This window comes from Panulirus ornatus, chromosome 38 (assembly GCF_036320965.1).
Source record: "Panulirus ornatus isolate Po-2019 chromosome 38, ASM3632096v1, whole genome shotgun sequence".
NCBI classification, from domain to species: domain Eukaryota; kingdom Metazoa; phylum Arthropoda; class Malacostraca; order Decapoda; family Palinuridae; genus Panulirus; species Panulirus ornatus.
The window spans coordinates 8,862,937-8,876,856 of record NC_092261.1 but is presented as its reverse complement, the minus strand read 5'-3'; the positions used below and the strand labels follow the sequence as shown (position 1 = coordinate 8,876,856).

Genomic DNA, 13,920 nt, shown 5'->3' with positions numbered 1-13,920 from the left:
CAGTCCTCTGGAACAGACTACATTTCGAAAACTTGAAGTCACCCACTAATTCACCCTTATTACAATACTATCTTCCATGTCATTATCATTTTTAAGAAGAATGTTGAGGCAAAGATGGTAATTAATTATTTAAGAATTGAAAACTCAAATACAAAGTTAAAAAAGAACGTACTCATGACTGTGATGATGTATCTGTACGTGTGGAGAGTTTTACACTCCCTCACCTCTTCATTCCCCGCACCTTTACCCCTAGCCAAGCATACGATGACCACCCCTCTCCTCTCCATAACCTCTCCCCTCCACCTTACTCCATCCTCCAATAATCACCCCCTCCACTCCCTCACACCCCCTACTCGGCACCTCAATCCTGCTGCCTCCAGTGACCACATATCCCTCTCCCCCATTCCATTACCCCTCCCCCCCGCACCTTATCCCAGACCCTTCAGTGACCACCCCCCCCCCCCCCCCACCTCCCTGCACTAATGTCAGAAGGCTACCCTCTTAACCACGCACTTTGATGCCAAATCCAATACATGTCCTTGCGGGAAATGCATTCCGATTTTGTGAATTGCCGACAGCGGGTTATTGTTGGAGGCAGATGGTATCCGGGCAGCCCTCCTCCTGCCAATACCAGATACCAAATTACATTTTGGCTGTGGGAAAAATTGCTGCCAGGGTTCTATATTGTGGTGAAGTTGAGCTGCCTTTGTGCCACTTTCTATGATTTTATTCCATACGACAAAAACAGGAGGGACTTTTTCCTTCTCTCTGGACTAGAACACTGTTATGCCAGTGAATAACATACAATTTATTTTATATGTGGAAGATTATCTTTTGATGTCAGTACCTTCGGTATAATTCCTATCCGTTATGCCGCTTAGATTCATATAGTTATGTTTACTGGAAATTCTTACGTATTCCTTTAACGACGGGGAAAATGAAACACGATAAGTTCCCAAGTGCACTTTCGTGTAATAATCACATCATCAGGGGAGACACAGGAGAGAAATATAACAGAAACAGCGCTAATTGCACCTTTCGGATTTGATTACAATAAAGAAAAACCAGCATGACATATTTACTACCCATTGTGTGTACTACATGAAAGGAGGGCTGTTCATGGCGGGAGCCTAATCTTATCACACGATACCAGGAGTCCTCCTCTGCCTGTGGTCTGGCCGATCTCGTTGCGTTTGTGTGATATGTTTGGCGACGTGTATCTCTGCAGGGTCAAATATCGATCGTACCGCTAGTTCATCGCCCGGCACGACGGCTTCCACCACTGGTGCGGCTCGTGTCAACGGTCTTTCCAAGGGAAAACATACTCATCGCTCACGACCATGAGCACGAACGCAGGTACTTCTTAAAATGCCTGTCCTCACTGTGCATGTAACTGTAGAGGTGGTTGTGGTAACCAGAGATGGGGCTATATGATGAATATTCCCATTTAGTCTCTGTATGTGCATTCACTTGTATCTAACTGCGTAAAAGCCTTTGAACGACTGAAACGTAGCTCATCCATTTACCAAAATTCTACACCATAAAAATTTCATAGTGCCTGAACGACTCATTCATTACCTTCATACGTCTCCTTTCATCAGTAACAGTGAGCAAAAGACACTCCAGAATTAGAGTATGAATAGTGATATATATATATATATATATATATATATATATATATATATATATATATATATATATATATATATATACATATCATTACTATTATTGTCATTATTATTATCATAATAACCGCTGTTTCCCGCGTCAGCGAGGTAGCTCCTGGAAACAGACGAAGAATGGCGCATCCACTCATATATATATACATAAACGCCCATATACATAAATATACATACACAGATATATATGCACATGTACATATTCATACTTGCTTGCCTTCATCCATTCGTGTCGCTATATATATATATATATATATATATATATATATATATATATATATATATATATATATATATATATATATACACACACACACACACAGAAAGGATGAACAAATGCCGTGACCAGGATTCGAATTCTAGCAATGATTACGTCATATACTCTATCATTTCTACGAGTAATTCGCTAATCTAGGGTACCGACAGTCTAGCCTATCTTATAATGCATCGCTCAGGAATATATAAGTCTTCACTTAACGTTAAAACTACTTGACATAGGAGTCTCAGGCTAGTAATACAGAAGTCAATCTACGACCATGTAATGGGGAGCCTGTGCTGTTCGTACGGTTTCAAAATTAAGCAAGAAGAAATACGCATCCTACTCAATACAACACTACGTATCTAACGATGGTGTATTTTTGTAAGTTAACGCTGAGAGTAATGAACACTCTCGAGCAGAAGTGGCCGGCGTTACTCAGAAAAGCCACCGAAGGGCAGTGAGGCAAATACTCAGTGAACCAGTAAAGTCACCGGATCCTTTAATGCCAGATCACATATTTTCATCATTCGTTCCAACGCCATAAATTGTTCCCTGGCTGAGTTACGTCGTGAGGCTAGGGCAAGGTAAATGTGGTGGGGATAACCCCTCACCCACACCCACAAGGTTAGTGGTTAAATAATGTTGATTGTTGGCGAAGCCAAATGATATCAACTGCACCTAAGATCACACGAAATACGTGTTGCGTTGTGGCATCAACTGGTGTGTATTTCGGCAAGATGGACGCCAAGGAGGGGTTAGGGCTGTTTGTGACGACTCAGTAGTAGTAGTAGTAGTAGTAGTAGTAGTAGTAGTAGTAGTCCCCATGTCAACCTCACCATGACTGATCCCGTCATAATGAATCTTTGCTGAACTATGGGAACAGCCGGTACGTCATACGGATAAAGAGCAATGCACTCTGATAGCACCGTCAGTAATCTAATGTTAGGCTTTGAATAGTGATGTTGATATGGTCGGTCATTCTTGTTGACGAAACTGTCCGTGACATCCACTGGTGGTGTATCATGATGTTGACATAATCCATAATCTAGTCTGGTGATAATATGTACAACACAGTGTACATGATCTACGGTGATGACAATCTAGGCGTGTGACACAGTCTAGCACAATGTACATACACCTTACTTTTAACTTTAGAAAGTTTCAGAAGTCTTTTCCCCCTCGCATCTTAGTCCAAGACGAAGCTTTCATGTTTTTCCTCAGCTCAAAACCAGTTGTTCATACTCCCTTTCGGGTTCGCGGATAAAATGGATGTTCGATGACAACCCTGCATTTGCAGACAGCAGAGGAGGCTGCTGCTGGCGCTGCTGCCTGCCGCTGCGGTACGTGGTGGTGGCGTTCTGCCTGCTGGGCTTTACCATCGACTACCTGCTGAAGTTCAGCATCAGTGTGGCCATTGTGGCCATGGTCAACAACACCCACCACGCCAACAACACCGCCAACAGAGATCAGCTTTGTACCGCTGCTGTCAACGCCTCATACAACCCTGTTCACGCCACGGTAACCCCAACCGTAGTTTTCTATGAATGTACATTAAACTTTCTTATTTTAGAGTAATTAATATGGAAGTCACTTTAAAAATTTGGGACATCAAATTACAATTTTGTTTCCCTGAGTGGGATATTTTATACGCTGTAGTGGTTCGTATATGCTCCCATCTCTATATCATCCAAATCCATGGGATATATTATAGGCTGCAGCGGTTCGTATATACTCCCAGTCCTAAATCATCCAAATCCATGGGATATATTATAGGCTGCAGCGGTTCGTATATACTCCCACTCCTAAATCATCCAAATCCATGGGAAGTATTATAAGCTGTTGTGGTTCGTATTATACTCTCATCTCTAATTCATCCAAATCCTTGGGATATATTGTAGGCTGCAGTGGTTCGTATTATACTAAAAACCATTTCACTAAGCATCCACTTATCGCCTCCGTCAGCAAGAAACATTTCTCATCCTCAATAGTATCTGGTGTTCAGTTGCTTCAGCCTCGTCACTGCCTTGCCTGCAGGTTTTCTCTCAAGTTCCCTTGTATATCTACATGTTCAACCTCCTACAGGACGAGGAATTCAACTGGACTCTTCGGGAAAACGGCATCGTTCTGGGCACCTTTTTCTGGGGCTTCCTCGTAACCAAAACCGTAGGTAAGTTCTGACTCTCCTTCTTCACAGTGCTTGCCATGTTTTCATTAAATGTGAAACTGACAGACTTAACGAAATCAAGACGAATAAATGAATGATGAGCACTAAAACGCTCATCAATTTCCTTACTTTCGTGAACTAGGAATGGAGCAACGGTGATTCCATAAGGACTTAAAAAGGATTAAATAATTTAGAATTTAGGCGACGAAAACACACCCAATACAAGCAAGCAAGCAGTCCTACCGATGCAGCGCTGGTCGAACGAGCGCTGCAAACGTTACAGTTTGAAAAATAACCGCTCTAATTCTGATGTGTTTAGGCTGTTCTGGCATCGTGGCATTATTCTGGAACAATATCCCGTACAGAAGAGACAAATTCCACATGAAACTCCGAAGACTTTTAATTCATTACTAGAATAAGAGGCCTGATCTGTGCGACCTTCGAACGTCGGAACAATACTTATTATCTAAACCAACACAAAAACTCTTGTTCAAATGAAGCGTAATAAGCCGTCAGTAAGCTATCAAGGACTACGTAAATTTCAATATTTCTACTAATGTTAACTATAGGTTCTTGGATGAAGTATCTGGAAAAAAAAAAGAAAGGCTATAATATCTAATCATAAACCTCAAGAGATAAACCCGTGTGCCAGCAAGTGTATATCACCATTTTTTTTTTTTTTTTTTTTGCGTGAAACAGCATGACAATACATCAAAGGATTCTGAAAAATCTCAATCGGTCTGGCCACACATTAGTAGCCACATAGGTTTTCATGATAATTCAAGATATCGAACGCTAGAGATATTTCCCGTCATCTGCCACAACATAAGTTATCCTGACTATAACCATAAGGTGTGGTTACCATAAGTTATCCTGACTATAACCATAAGGTGTGGTTACCACAAGTTATCCTGACTATAACCATAAGGTGTGGTTACCATAAGTTATCCTGACTATAACCATAAGGTGTGGTTACCACAAGTTATCCTGACTATAACCATAAGGTGTGGTTACCATAAGTTATCCTGACTATAACCATAAGGTGTGGTTACCACAAGTTATCCTGACTATAACCATAAGGTGTGGTTACCATAAGTTATCCTGACTATAACCATAAGGTGTGGTTACCACAAGTTATCCTGACTATAACCATAAGATGTGGTTACCATAAGTTTTAAGGAAATTTGTCTCACATTCGCCCTTACCAACCTTACTGAGACGCGAGTCGTATCGATCATTTGGAAATCTATCGAACACCAACTGAAAAATATTTTTCATCACCATGCGTATGCTTATATGAACAAATGATCACACACACACACACACACACACACGTGCGCGCGCGCCATTTCGCGGTTGCGAGGGAGCGTTGAGAGCAGAGAACTGAGCCTTCCAGGCAATATCCTCACGTGGCCACCTTCCCTGTTCCATTTTTTTTTGGGGGGGGAAGAAAAAAAAGGGGGGAAGGATTTCCAGGTCCCCCCTCCCCCTCCCTCCCCTTCTACGGTACGCAGGGAATAAATGGGAAGTACTCTTTTTCCCTTATCCCCAGGGATAATACATAATATATATATATATATATATATATATATATATATATATATATATATATATATATATATATATATATATATATATATATATGTATAATGCTATTACTGGACTTCACACAGCAAGACTGGTTCCCTGAGCTGAGTGTTGTACAGTGAGTTACATAACTTAATAATTACTTTATTAGGTGTGGGCTGATATCACTTAATGCTGATAATGCTGACACATACGCCCTCAACTGGGGATAATGACAGCAGAACCAGATAACGCAGATTCGTATCTGGAGCAGAGAAAACATTTTTACACAGACAAACACACACACACACACACACACACACACACACACACACACACACACACACGTGTGTGTGTGTATGTGTGTGTGTGTGTGTGTGTGTGTGTGTGTGTGTTCGTTCGTTCCTTGATTTGAAGGGCATTTAAGATTGCGTCAGAGTAGTCAATACTTTGTTGGCAGCGCATCTCACGCGTGTATCCGTCAACAGGTGGTCGCATCGCGGAGGTGGCTGGTGCGCGGGAGACGATGTGCGTCAGCCTAGGGTTGTCCGGTGTGCTCAACATGTTGAGTCCTGTCGCCGCCCAGATCCACCCACTTGCCCTAGCAGGCGTGCGCCTTTTGATGGGCATCATGCAAGGCCCTGCCACCCCTGCCTTCTTCTGCATTCTGGCTAGGTGGGCCCTGCCCACCGAGGTCTCCACCATGATAGCCCTAACGGGCTCAGGTGAGTTGTAAACACATCTGCCTCAACGAACAGTCGATCCACAAGTGTAACGTTAACACGCTAGTGACAAGAAAGACGTGAACTGTCCAGTACGGACATAAAAACGTTTTTCCTTGCCAAAACAAATATATGCCTGGCCACATAGTGTAAACACTGTCAATGTAAATCCTAATGGAACATTACTTCCTGAGCAGGAATGTCGCTAGGCGCCCTGTTGGCGCTAGGAGTGTCTGGGTGGGTGGTGGACTGGCTAGGCTGGCGCTGGGTGTTCTGGGCCAGCGGTATATCCGCTATAGTCTGGACACTTCTCTGCCTCCTCCTCGTCAGGAACAGCCCACAGCAACACCCTTTCATTTCCAACAAGGAGAAACGCTTGCTGTCTGTTATCACCACCCAACCCAGGGTAAGTACATCAACCTGGCGTAGGGAAGTAATCAAGAGCGAGAGAAAGGAGAGGCGGTAAAGACAACTGGGAATATTTCGACATTAAAACCTTAATTGTAGGACTAAAACCTCTCGATATAGGCTTAAAGTTATTCAGCTTGGGGTTAACTTACAGCTTCCCGGAAGTTAAATGGTTCACAGCTAACAAAAGGGTTAAGTTTTGACTTGACAGTAGAGAAAGAATAAAATAAAAGACTTTCAATAACTGTCCAAAATATTTTTTTCTTTTTGTGCTCAATAAAAAAAAATTATCCAAATGTCTTTGTAATTAATAACGTCTGAAATACAACCGCAAGTTAAAAGACACCTTTGGCAAGGATTTATAAGGGAGTACAGTCTCGACAAGCAACTTATCACTCCACAGGAATCAACATATTCCTGCTTCTGGAAGTAGCGCAGATTCTGGGTGCAGCAGCCTACAGTAAAGTCCTGGGTAACACCAGGACTACTTGACAGAAACTGGTCCCGCGGTAATTATAAATAAGTATCAAAATATAAAAACATATGTTCTATACTAATTACTCATTTATCTACATGTGGTGTCGTCTCATCTACGAACCCTCTACAACAACTGGTACTATTCGTATGCTGTGGTGGGGCGCGCAGCGGAGAGTACCGTGGGGACGCTTGCTCAGGTGCGGGTATATCTATTTACTGTTGCTGGCGGAGTTCAGCAATGCGTGGCTCCAAACCTTCCTAGTCACGGAGACGCCATCCTTCTTCGTAAACCAGGTACGTTCCGTACTTCATATATATATATATATATATATATATATATATATATATATATATATATATATATATATATATATATATATATATATCTTATACGTTTGCCATCGCATAGCGAGTGTAGCTTTTCAGAAGAGGATTCTGAGCTTTAGTGGAATATCCTCACTTGACCCCTTTCTTGCTGCCTTTTGGAGTAAATTTAAAAATGAGAGGGAGGCATTTCATGCCCACAGCTCCCTCGCCTTATACGACAGCTATGGGAAAGCAGTGTTGTCGCGATATCGCCTGTCTTCTCCCTGAGAAACCGCAGAATGTAGATTTGTAAAGTTTGAAAAATATATTAAATAAATTGAATAAACAATTATTATAATAGGGTTAGTAATCATTGAGTGATTTAATGATAAAAATAGACACTGATCTTTCTGTTATGGGGTGGATCTGTCGCGATTAACCATGAAGCCCTACATCGTGAAGTCTAAAATTATGGGCAACTATGAAAATGTCTGGCCACTCATGACTGACCGGATCAGAGCAATAATAACATGTTTCTGAACGAAATTCTACATATCCATAGATTTTTTGCAGTACTGTTGTCAATTGAATAAGTTTGCGCGAGATGTGTGTAACAATAGCTTTGCAAGGTCACCAAGTATCTGCACATGGCATGATCGAGTAATGTCGACTAAGCGGACTTCTCAAGCAGCACCATCTGTCATAAAAATCCAAGGCATGTTAGCACTAAACAGTGTTCCAGTTTTGAAAATGTCTATTGGGCATGTCATGCAAATACATCCAGAAAATCAGGGCATGTTCATGCCAACTTCATACATCAGCTGTCCATGACAACATCTAACCGAGCATGTTCATGCACTATACATGTCCATAAACATCTAGGGCATGTCCATGCACAATACATTCCATAAACATCCAGGGCATGTTCATGAATCATATTCCATAAACATCCAAGGCATGTTCATGCACTATACATTCTATAAGCATCCAGGGCATGTTCATGAACTATGTATTCCATAATCATCCAAGACATGTTCATGCCCAATACATGTCGAGAAATATCTAGGGCATGTTCCTGCACTATATATGTCCACAAACAAAGGCCTTTACTCAATCTTCCACCTTGTGACTCACTTCAGCAACCACAGTTCCATTCTCTCTGTCGCGTTATCACTTCCAGGTATCTAAAGCACTCCACTTCCTCCAGATCTCCATTTCAATTCGTAGCTCAAACATCTAACTCGCCCCTCTGCTGCATCTCACTATCGTAACGTCGTTCACGTCAACCTTCAACCATCTTGTCTTTTAAAGCAACTCCCTAAATTCTGTCACCATTCTCCGGAGTTTCCCGTCTGCCACCAAGGCCAAGTCTTCTCCCCAAATTGAATACCATAACCCAGCCCACTCCCAACAACGCCTCCGTCACATTCCGTCCGTGTCTTTGCTTCAAAGTCTTCTCACTGAACTCCCCTCAACCACATCGTCCACAGACGGGTTGTACAACCACGGCGACATGATCACACACATCCTTGTCGCAGCGTTGTAATAATATATAATATGGTTAATGTTTTCGCGTCCTGCTCAACTTTTCTCAGGCTCTTGTCTGATTTTAGGCTGAAATCTACACAGCTAGTATTCGGGTGGTGGAATACTATCCATGGTAGAGTCATCAAAAAAAAAAAAGGAATGTAAGCCACTCTAAATCACCGTTACTTCGGCAGAACACACCCACACCATAGCCTAGCCGGTTCACTACACGATACAATCTGGAGAAAGACTACCTAGCCATATGATATTAAGATGAGAGACATAATGTAAAATAAACGAAACAGCAAAACCAAAGTACAAAAAAAAGATTACCTTGTAATAAACTACATAAAACAGTTGAAAAAAGCCTCTTCAGCAATGAATACAAGGACTCTCTCTCTCTCTCTCTCTCTCTCTCTCTCTCTCTCTCTCTCTCTCTCTCTCTCTCTCTCTCTCTCTCTCTCTCTCTCTCTCATCTATCTATCTATCTATCTATCTACTGCAGATTGGAATGAGTCTGGAAACCTCGGGGTGGGCGTTCATAGCTCTAACGTGCGTCGTTTGGATTGCGTGTCCTCTCTACGGCTGGGTATCTGATATTCTCCTCCGTCATCAAGTGTTGTCAAAGGTCAACATACGAAGGGTCATGCAAGGAACTGGTGAGTCCTTGGCTGCTACAGGGATGTACATCTCTTCCACTCAAACGGGAAAAGACCTACCCTAGAATTCTTGATTTCATATCCACATTGTGTCAAGAACCAAAATATTATTTCATGTTTTCACTACTCCGAATACATGTTCTTAGATGAAATTATATATTTTCAATATTCACTTTTTAACAGCACCAGTTCATTCAATACAGGTTAAAGTACAGGTGACAAAAAAAGGACTTCCCGTTGCCCCCTGTTGTCAAACAGTTCAGTCACTGTAAGTTAGAGCGGGAGAGGGATTTACATTTCCAGTGACCGACATGTGTGCCACTATATCCCACCACGAGAACCAAGGAAGATAACCTTAACTCACACATGCACACATTTCACCTGCTGCAGGAGCGGTGATATCGCTGGTTGGCTCGGCGGGCGCTGTGTGGGCAGGGTGTCGGAAGAATGTGGTGGGAGCGATGATAATATTAATGGGACTGGGAATGGGCTCCTCCGTCTCCACGTTCAGTCTCTCGCCGATGGATATAGCACCCAACTACGTCGGTAAGGCTTCCTCATCACTACACACACACACACACACACACACACACACACACAAATTTCGCCTGTAATATTTCTGAAATGTGCCACTGGCTCACATACACGAACTGCTGTAGTACAATATTTATAAATATGTGAGTGAACTATGAGTCCATTGGGGAAAATGAAACACGATAAGTTCCCAAGTGCACTTTCGTGTAATAATCACATCATCACGGGAGACACAGGAGTGAAATATGTCAGTTGATATACAACGAAGAGACGTAGCAAGGACTCCATTTGGGTGCCATGGTAGAGGTGAGGGAGATAAGATAAGGAAATGGATAGACGAAATGAAAGTGAGTTGCGTTAACCAGTCATGAAGTCGAACCCTTGACCAATCATGGTAAACAGTTAGCTAGTGACGTGGGGTGAAAGGTGAATAAGTGGTGAACGGGAAAAATGGTGAGAGACTAGGTGGACAAACCATAAAGATGAACGGTTAACGATCACTTAACGTTAACGGCTAACGAAACTGGAAATTTTGATACACGGCACGAAGGTGAAGGCTCGAAAAGCCTCTCAGGTGTGTGTGGGATTAACGAACCAGATGGGTTGATAGCTTATCAAATGCTTTACATTACAGGAACAGTGACTGGCCTGTTGGGACTGAGTAGCGTGTCCGGCTTCCTGTTACCTATCGTCACCTCCTTCCTCATCTCCCTGGTAAGGAACACGACCATCAAGCCTCCCAGGTACCTTCAGTCTATACCACGGGGATACTATCAATAGAATCACCCTAACCAGGTTCCTCATACTTCTATCCCAGTGATATCAATCAATCCTCACATGTGCCCAGGATAGTCTACGGATCATGTGCTGCAGATGTTTAATCATTTTCACATTTCATGGAGCAAGTGTTTTAGGGGGGTTGCTAAATAACCTTGTAACCTTTAAGCAGTAATAATCTCTTGCCCATTTCATTGGATGTTAGACAATTGCCCACACCTTTCCGGATCCTAAGGAGTCTCGTCATAATGACGTTCATCAGGCTTCTTCCCTGGCAAAAAAAAAATCAACTGTGTTGAGCATCCTGAAATTCAAAGTAATTCATATCAACTGACAAAACCTGAGGTACATACATGGATCTAAGTATATCGGGTCTGACTTATACTAACTTCATGTCACGTCAGCTTAATATATTACTTTCTTTCACTCAATACCGGACAGGATTTAGCTGCAAGGATACAAAGGGTCTATACGGTACTGAACTCGATATTTGACCAATATTGATCTCATTAACGCTATATATATATATATATATATATATATATATATATATATATATATATATATATATATTATCCCTGGGGATAGGGGATTAAGAATACATCCCACGTATTCCCTGCGTGTCGTAGAAGGCGACTAAAAGGGGAGGGAGCGGGGGGCTGGAAATCCTCCCCTCTCTCTTTTTTTTTTTTTTTTTTTTTTTTTTTTCCAAAAGAAGGAACAGAGGGGGCCAGGTGAGGATATTCCAAAAAAGGCCCAGTCCTCTGTTCTTAACGCTACCTCGCTATCGCGGGAAATGGCGAATAGTATGAAAAAAAAAAAAAAAAAATATATATATATATATATATATATATATATATATATATATATATATATATATATATATATATATATCCTAACCTGAGGCAGGTACTCATTTCATCGACCGACCCTTAGAGGTGTAGAAACATTACTGGGTTTGACATAATTCCCATGTTCTATCAAATGTTTCCCTTCTACGCTGTACTACTTTAACGATATCATTTTTCCTCCCTTCTACCCCGGCAGCCCAACGGCTGGAACATCAACCTCCTGCTGACGGGAGGCATTTACTTCTTCTGCAGTCTGGTCTACATCATTGGCATTACAGCCGACGTGCAGGAGTGGAACTATTACGAGAACATCCCAGGCGAAGAGGAGCAGCCTGATACGACAAAGAAGAGAAGCGAGTGATCCGGCAACAGCGACGGAAGCTCACGCGTGCGCTCTGTGACTCCAGAGGAATGATGCAGGTTCTTTGACCTTGGCACATTTTCTCTCTCGGTTCCAACGAATGAAACATGGTAGACTTGGTCACTGCTGCATTACACCAGTAATGGACTTGAGAGTGAGGTCGCTAAACGCAATTCAAACTTTGTAATCAACAGAATCACCCATACTATTCAGTGACTCTCGAGGCAATGTCTGATCTAATGTACGTGCGTCAGACTGGATGTAAACATCTCGATCTGTTCGAACTACGAAGATCGTTCCTCATCTCTGTGTACTGCCGGCTCGTCTCGCACAATCACATCAAAACGGCATGTTCTTATACTACTCGAGACTGGATCAGCCCTTTCTCTTCTTTCTTTAAAGTGTGTGGTTAATTGTGATTATTTCCGTGTTACAGGGAGGGAGTTTTACACTCTTATGTTACCCGGTCTTTTACCCTTGTACGTACTACCATGTCTTTACTCCTATGTATAAACACACACACACACACACACACACACACACACACACACACACCAGCCTACGCCAGGTATTCGTATATCGACCAGCGCCGAGGGGAAGATAATCACCTGAGTTGGGTGTGGGCCATGTGCCAATAAAAGTCAACAAAGGGAAGAATGTATCAAAACCGTCAAAGATACAATTATATCAAAATCTACAGACTTAACCTAACTTATACAGAGCCTATAATTCATGTCCACTTTTCAATTCTATGCGTAGAGTCTCCACTCACCACCCTCTGACCCCCATCCTTCACTATCAAGTCGTCACTCCTTCCCCATACAATTCCTAGAGCCAGAAAAGAACACTTCCGTATTTATTACAGCAACAGCTTCTTCACTACAACAAAAGCATCGCGTTCAGTCTGGTAATATCATACTCACGGTACTTATGTGTGCTGTTCACTTTTTGAGCGGTCCGTATGTATGTACTTGGTCACCACAAGCCTACCAGGGTCAATCGGCATATACTGTAAACACGTCAACCTTCGGTAAACACGAGAGGATGGTGCTTGAGTGTGTTTTCGGTGACACACAATTGACCGCACTAGGTACGGTAATCACGAGTCAAAACTTGATCAGGGGCTCCAGAATTTAAGCTGGGCTCCCTAAAGACAAAAAGAAAAATATTTGTCTTAGGCCTAAGATTATTTTTTTCACTGAGGACCATTTCACACGACAAATATTTCCTACAGAACCGAAAATACGACACAACACACAACAGCAACGAAGTATTTCACCATGGATGCGAAATCACAACCATCTGCCCCTACCTACAGTTAAATTATCACAATTGCCGTATAACAAGGTGCTCATCGTGACATGAGTTAGAAATGTATGAGATTAGAACTAATAAAGTACTGAGAATATTACCTCGAAGCGTGTTATTTCTGTAGATGTTTTTCGTATTGGCTGTAGGCCTATAATGCCGAGCCCAGGATACGAACCAACCAACCAACCACCACCCCCCCCCCCCAAGGACCCTAGAGTCAACCATGGTTAGCGACGGTACCCCCAACATCACGGATAATCCACAGTTACACTTCCAATGTATAAACCTAACGAATCCGCCTACATCTTGTAATATACCT

At 42.2% G+C, this 13,920-nt stretch overlaps 1 protein-coding gene across 1 annotated transcript; it reads left to right on the top strand.

The window, feature by feature from the left end:
- Positions 1 to 1,195: 1,195 nt before the first annotated feature.
- Positions 1,196 to 13,701, top strand: LOC139760889 (vesicular glutamate transporter 3-like). The gene is made up of 10 exons (XM_071684631.1): positions 1,196 to 1,356; positions 3,236 to 3,456; positions 4,021 to 4,105; positions 6,157 to 6,393; positions 6,588 to 6,796; positions 7,444 to 7,569; positions 9,614 to 9,767; positions 10,158 to 10,313; positions 10,936 to 11,015; positions 12,126 to 13,701. The coding sequence occupies exons 1-10, from the start codon at positions 1,341 to 1,343 to the stop codon at positions 12,288 to 12,290; spliced, it is 1,449 nt and encodes a 482-aa protein (XP_071540732.1). The 5' UTR covers positions 1,196 to 1,340; the 3' UTR covers positions 12,291 to 13,701.
- Positions 13,702 to 13,920: the final 219 nt, after the last annotated feature.

Coding starts and splice junctions, on each gene's coding strand:
- LOC139760889 (XM_071684631.1), top strand. Junction 7,570..9,613: donor CATCCTTCTTCGTAAACCAG/GTACGTTCCGTA, acceptor TATCTACTGCAG/ATTGGAATGAGTCTGGAAAC. Junction 9,768..10,157: donor AAGGGTCATGCAAGGAACTG/GTGAGTCCTTGG, acceptor CACCTGCTGCAG/GAGCGGTGATATCGCTGGTT.